The sequence below is a fragment of the Lichenostomus cassidix genome, unplaced genomic scaffold (assembly GCF_008360975.1).
Source record: "Lichenostomus cassidix isolate B80296 unplaced genomic scaffold, HeHo_3.0 HiC_scaffold_774, whole genome shotgun sequence".
Taxonomy (NCBI): domain Eukaryota; kingdom Metazoa; phylum Chordata; class Aves; order Passeriformes; family Meliphagidae; genus Lichenostomus; species Lichenostomus cassidix.
In genome coordinates this window covers 41,114-46,844 of record NW_028147653.1, presented here as the reverse complement: position 1 = coordinate 46,844, position 5,731 = coordinate 41,114, and the positions used below count along the sequence as shown (strand labels likewise).

At 50.1% G+C, this 5,731-nt stretch overlaps 2 protein-coding genes across 2 annotated transcripts; one reads left to right on the top strand and one right to left on the bottom strand.

Annotated features, from left to right (window-relative positions):
• Positions 1-675: 675 nt before the first annotated feature.
• LOC146420981 (feather beta keratin-like) lies at positions 676-1,050 on the bottom strand. The gene has a single exon (XM_085047845.1). The coding sequence runs from the start codon at positions 1,048-1,050 to the stop codon at positions 715-717; it is 336 nt and encodes a 111-aa protein (XP_084903971.1). The 3' UTR covers positions 676-714.
• A 1,977-nt stretch (positions 1,051-3,027) lies between these two features.
• Positions 3,028-3,387, top strand: LOC146420980 (feather beta keratin-like). Its single transcript, XM_085047839.1, has one exon. It carries the CDS (start codon positions 3,028-3,030, stop codon positions 3,385-3,387), a length of 360 nt encoding a protein of 119 aa, XP_084903965.1.
• The last annotated feature ends 2,344 nt before the right edge of the window (positions 3,388-5,731 follow it).

Below are 5,731 nucleotides of genomic sequence, written 5' to 3'. Positions count from 1 at the left end.
AGAAGGCAAGAATTTTTCAGTGTGAGGGTGGTCCCAGAGTGGAAAGGTTGGTCGAGATTGTGCTAGGAGGCCCAATATTGAACTGTCCATGGTGCTGGAAATTCTGCTCTGGCTAAGTCTGCTTGATCAGAAGGGAATGAAGCATTTACACTTCACAGTTCTTGCCCAAGGGGAAGACTTCATGACTGTTTCTTCAGAGGAGTCTGCAGTAAAGAGATTTTTTTCAAGTGTGTGCTGGCACAGAGGATTTATTAAGAACCAGCACAGAGGATTTATTAAGAACCATGAGCAGGAGAGAATTGTTGTGTCAAAGCCTTTTATGTGTAGCCGTTTATGGGGTTCTCTCATGTTTTGGAAGTTTTCCCCCCCTTCCTTGCTTCCTGTGCCTCTCTTGGTTCTTACTAGTTAGGACATATTTCCCAGAGAAAAGTGTTGTGCCTCTTTCCTCCTCACTCCAATGCCATGTTGAGCCCTGGCACTGTGGTGGGTGAGGAAGTGAGACCAGTAGAATAACACAAAAAAAAAAAGAGGAGACATCTCAGTCATCAATGCAGGAGAATTTTATTGATGCAAAAGATTGAAGAAAGAGGAGAAAGAATAAGAAGGGATCCGGTGTGCAGTAGAAGTGGGGCAACCATCAGATGAGGTTCTCTTCTTGCAAGAGCTTTTGCCAGACCAGTGAGCTGGTGGTGTCAGGAGTGGTGCTGAGGGTCCTTAGCAGTTGTAGCCACCCCTTCCGCCATAGCAGCCCAGGCCTCCCAGCCCATAGCCAAATCCACGGCCATAGCCAAGGCCATAGCCAAAGCCACCAAATCCACCAGAGATGGGCTGTCCCTGGGCACTGAGCTCACTCCCAACAGCAGCCCCAGAGGTGGATCCGACAGCAGTGCTCTGCGGGAAGGAGGTCATGATGGGTCCAGGAAAGGTCACCAGCACAGGGGAAGGGTTGATAACCACACGGGAATCCTGGCATTGCAGGGCACAGGGCTCGTTGCAGCTGTTGGCCAGTGGGGTGGGTCCACAGGGGCGGCAGAGGGTGTTGCAGGCCATGGCTGTGGTGTGGAGGGTCCCTGGAAGAAAGGGTGATTAGTCAGGGTTGGGGTGTGAGGGAGTGAGAGGTGGTGTTGGGGGAGGGCGAGGGACTGTGGAAGCTTCTGCTGATCTGTAGGGTGGCGTGAGGGCTGCAGAGGCTGGGGCTGAATGTGCTGGAAGAGAGGGGCCGGGGCGCAGGAGCAGAAGGGTGAGGGGCTCGAGACTCACCTGGTTGTTGTCAGGAGCAGGAGGAGAAGGTGTGAGGAGAAGTGTGTGAGGGAGAGAGGCACTGGGCTGCCTTTTATGCTGGTCCTGGAGGGGTGGGACAGCCTTCTCCCATGGCCTTGGGGCATTTTGGAGGCAGCAGCTCTTGTTTGGCCCAGCCTAGTGGGTCATGATGTGGGATGTATTTTCCATTGTGTGATTCTGGAGTCTCATGCCCTTCCATTGATGCCACCTCCATCTGACCTTGGCAGCAGCTTTTAACTGGGAGGTGGTATTTGGGAGGATTTGATTGTTTGATGTGTGTCATGGAGGGCTGAATAAACATTCAAAGCCCAGGGGAGCTGCTATGTCATCAGTTTTGTCAGTTTGTGGCACTCACGGTCTGTGGTTTTTGGGTTCCCTGTGAAGACTGGACCCCTCTCTTCTGTGTCACTGGATGTCCATCAGTGGTTTTGTTGCACCCAGGGATGCTGAGGGAGTGTTGATGTCCTGGGGAGGTCACTCTGCAAGAGCTTGGAAAGGTCCCAGTGCCTGGAAGCACCTCAGGAAGAATGAAAGTGAGCTCATGGCCTTGTGTCTTGAATGGGATGAGTGGAAGATGTGGAAAATGTGACACTATTCCAGCCAAACTTGTTCCAGTGTTATTTTCATCTGGATTTCTCAAATTTACATGACAAATACCCTGTCATTTCAAGTGTATTACTTTACCACATTAGGAAATCTGAGAAATAAACAACAAATGGGGCCAATCCCTTTGGTGCCAAGCTGGTCTGCAATGTCAATTCGTTTATTCCGCATTCAAACCATAAGGTTTCATAATTTATATCCTTCAAGCCTTAGTATTATGTTCCTCTTAGCAAATAAGCAGGAATTTATTAATGGAGGGTCAACAATTCCTTCTCTGTCCTTCTCTGCCCAGATTCAGGCATTTCTTTATGGAATTGTGTGACTTTAAGTCCTTCTCCTGAGGTTGTGTCCATTTCACCTGGGTTTTTGGAGGTGAGCATTGCATAGTTCTCAACAACCTGGGAGAGTCCAAGCTTTTTCAGTGCCCAGCACGGTGACCTGAAAGGGGTCTGAAGGTTTGAGCCCAAAGACTTGTAGTTTGGACTGTCCTAAAATTGGGGAGAAGCTGAGAGAGCTGGGAGTTCTTTCACACTGAAGGCAAGAGTGCAAATGTACAAAAGATGCCATTGCATGACCTTGGATGAAATCTCAAAACTCCTCATCTTTGGTTGAAACTTCTACGTGTCCTAACACACAACATCAGCAACTACACACTGGTCTCTAATACCCACAATTAGCAGGTGCCACCAAGGTCAGATGGACATGGCCTCAAAAGCAGGACATGTAACAGCAGAATTTCAGGAAGAGAAACCCGCCCCACGTCATGATTCACCAGACTTAGCACGGCACAGAGGTTGCCTGCAACATGCCCCAAGGCCATGGGCCAAGATGTCCCGCCCCTCCAGCACCAGCATAAAAGCCAGCCCAGTGCGTCTCTCCTTCATACACTTTTCCTCACACCATCTCCTCCTGCTCCTGACAACAACCAGGTGAGTCTCAAGCCCCTCACCCTCCTGCTCCTGAACCCCTGGCTCTTCTCTTCCAGCACTCCCAGCCCCAGCCTCAGCAGCCCTCATGCATCCCCACAGCCCCACAACAGTGTCCACATTCCCTCGCCCTCCTGCATCATCGCCCCTTGCAACCCCCCCACCCTTGCCCTGCTTCACCCCTCTCTCTCTTCCAGGAATCCTCCACACCATACCCATGGCCTGCAACACCCTCTGCCGCCCCTGTGGACCCACCCCGTTGGCCAACAGCTGCAACGAGCCCTGTGCCCTGCAATGTCAGGATTCCCGTGTGGTTATCCAGCCTTCCCCTGTGCTGGTGACCTTTCCTGGACCCATCATGACCTCGTTCCCCCAGAGCACTGCTGTTGGATCCACCTCCGGGGCTGCTGTTGGAAGTGAGCTCAGTGCCCAGGGACAGCCCATCTCTGGAGGATTTGGTGGCTTTGGTGGCTACGGCGGCTTTGGCTATGGCCGTGGATTTGGCTATGGGCTGGGCTGTGGCTATGGGTTTGGAGGCCTGGGCTGCTATGGCAGAAGGGGAGGCTACAACTGCTAAGGGCTCTCAGCACCACTCCTGACACCACCAGCAAAAGGCTCTGGCAACTGCTCTTTGAAGGCGAGCACCTCGGCTGATGGTTGTACAACTTCTACCTCACACAGGATCCCTTCTTCTTCTTTCTCCTCTTTCTTCAATCTTTTGCCTCAATAAAATTCTTCGGCATCAAAGCTTGAGACTCCTCTTTTTTTTTTCTTTTTAATTTCACTTGTCTCGCTACCTCACTGTGCACAGTGGCAGGGCTCAACAGGGCACTGGATTGAGTGGAAAAGCGGCAATACACTTTTCTCTGGGAAATATGTCAAAACCAGTAAGAACCAAAAGTGGCACAGAAAGTAGGGTGGGGGGAACCTTCCAAAAGTGTCCACAAGCCCATCACTGACTCCACTAAAGGCTTGGACACAACAAATCTCTCCGGCTCATGGCTCTGGCAAAGACTCTCTGTGCCAGCACACACTTGACAAAATCTCTTCCCTGCAGGACTCTCAAGCCCTCTGAACAAACAGTTATAAAATCTTCCACTTGGATAAGAACTTTGGAGTGGAAGTACTTCATTCCCATTAGTTCACGCAGGGTAAGCACAAGATGAATTTCCAGCCCCATGGGCAGGTCAGTGTTGGATCTCCCAGAACAGACACTCCACCACATCTTCCACTCTGACACCACACTCATAACGAGAACTTCTTGCCGTCTTTAGCAATTGCATTCCATCTGTTTTCCCTTGTGCCCTTGCCCTCTTGTCCTGCATTTGTGCAGAGAAGAGCCGAGGTCCCTCAAAATCATTCCCTTCATTCAGGGATTTACACATACTGATGACACCTCCCCATCCACCCTTGTCTCCTGGCAATCCCAGCTCCCTCAGCCTCTCCTCTAGGAATGTTCCTCCAGCCCCTTTAGAATATTTCTGGCCCTGAAATGATCTTGATTTACTAAATGTGCTTCATTTTCCCAATGGGATGCCCAGAGCTGCACATGACACCTAACATGGTAGCTCACCAGTGCTGAGCAGGCAACAAGAGTCACCTCTCCCTGCTTGGTCATAACAGCTTTCCAATCCTGCCATGGAAATTTGGGACCCTTTTCCCACAAGGGTACAGGGACACCTCCTGCTCCATTTCTTCTCAACCAAAACCACAAAGGCTTTTTCTCAGAAGAAAACAGTTGTTCTAATTGATACCCAGACATTCTTTCTTACCTGGGCTAAATCCCCAAGAAACAGCACTTGGCAGCTGCCCTTGCTGAACTCCAGCACTTGTCCAGCACCACTCAGGTTTTCAGTGTTGGCCAAGTGTTTACAACTCCTGGGCTACAGCACTGGAGCCTTGCTGCCATCTGGACTTCAGGATGCTGACCATAAGCCTCAGGGTCCAGCCCTTCAGACCCTTCTCAGGCCACCATGGTCAGCACTGACACAACCCAGACTTGTCACAGATGGACACAGCCTCAGGAGCAGGAAGTGGAATTGCACAGTTCCACAAAGACATGCTCCCATCAAGTCAGAGGGGAGTATCAGGGTTCACTGACTGTCTGTTAGTAATTATTGCTTATTTTCTTACAGGAACTCAACATTAACACATAGAGATTACGAGCCGTGAAAGTTGTAGCTTGAATGTGGAACGGCACAAGGAAAAACAGATGAAATGCAATTGCTAAAGAAGAAAAGAAGTTCTCATTATGAGAGTGGTCCCAGAGTGGAAGATGTGGTGGAGTCTCTGTCTTTGGAGAGCCAACAATGTCCTGTCCATGGTGCTGGAAATTCGGCTCTTGCTGACTCTGCTTGAAGAAAATGGAATGAAGTGCTTGCACTCCTGGGCTCCTTCCCAAGTTCAAGGTATTATGTCTGTTTGCTCAGAGGGCTTGAGAATCCTGCAGTGAAGAGATGTTGTCAAGTGTGTGCTGGTACAGAGGGACATTGCCAGAACCATGAGCAGGAGAGATTAGTTGTGTCCAAGCCTTTCACGTATCCAGTGATGGACTTGTGTCAGGTTTTGGAAGTTTCCCCTCCTCCTTGCTTCCTGTGCCACTCTTGGTTCTTAGTGGTTAGGATGTATTTCCTAGAGAAAAGTGTTTTGCCTCTTTTCCACTCACTCCAGTGCCCTGTTGAACCCTGGCACTGTGCTGGGTGAGGCAGTGAGACCAGTGGAATAGAAAAAGGAGGTGACATCTCAGTTTTTAAGGTAGGAAAATTTTATTGATGCAGAAGAACAAAGAGAGAAGAGAAATAATAATAAGAAGGGACCCAGTGTGAGGTAGAAGCAGTGCAACCATCAGCCAAGGTTCTTTTCTTGCACAAGCTGTTGCCAGCGCAGTGAGCTGGTGGTGTCAGGAGTGGTGCTGAGGGTCC

Bases quoted from the DNA above. Each gene is read 5' to 3' on its own strand.
- LOC146420981 (XM_085047845.1), bottom strand. From the start codon at position 1,050: ATGGCCTGCAACACCCTCTGCCGCCCCTGTGGACCCACCCCACTGGCC.
- LOC146420980 (XM_085047839.1), top strand. From the start codon at position 3,028: ATGGCCTGCAACACCCTCTGCCGCCCCTGTGGACCCACCCCGTTGGCC.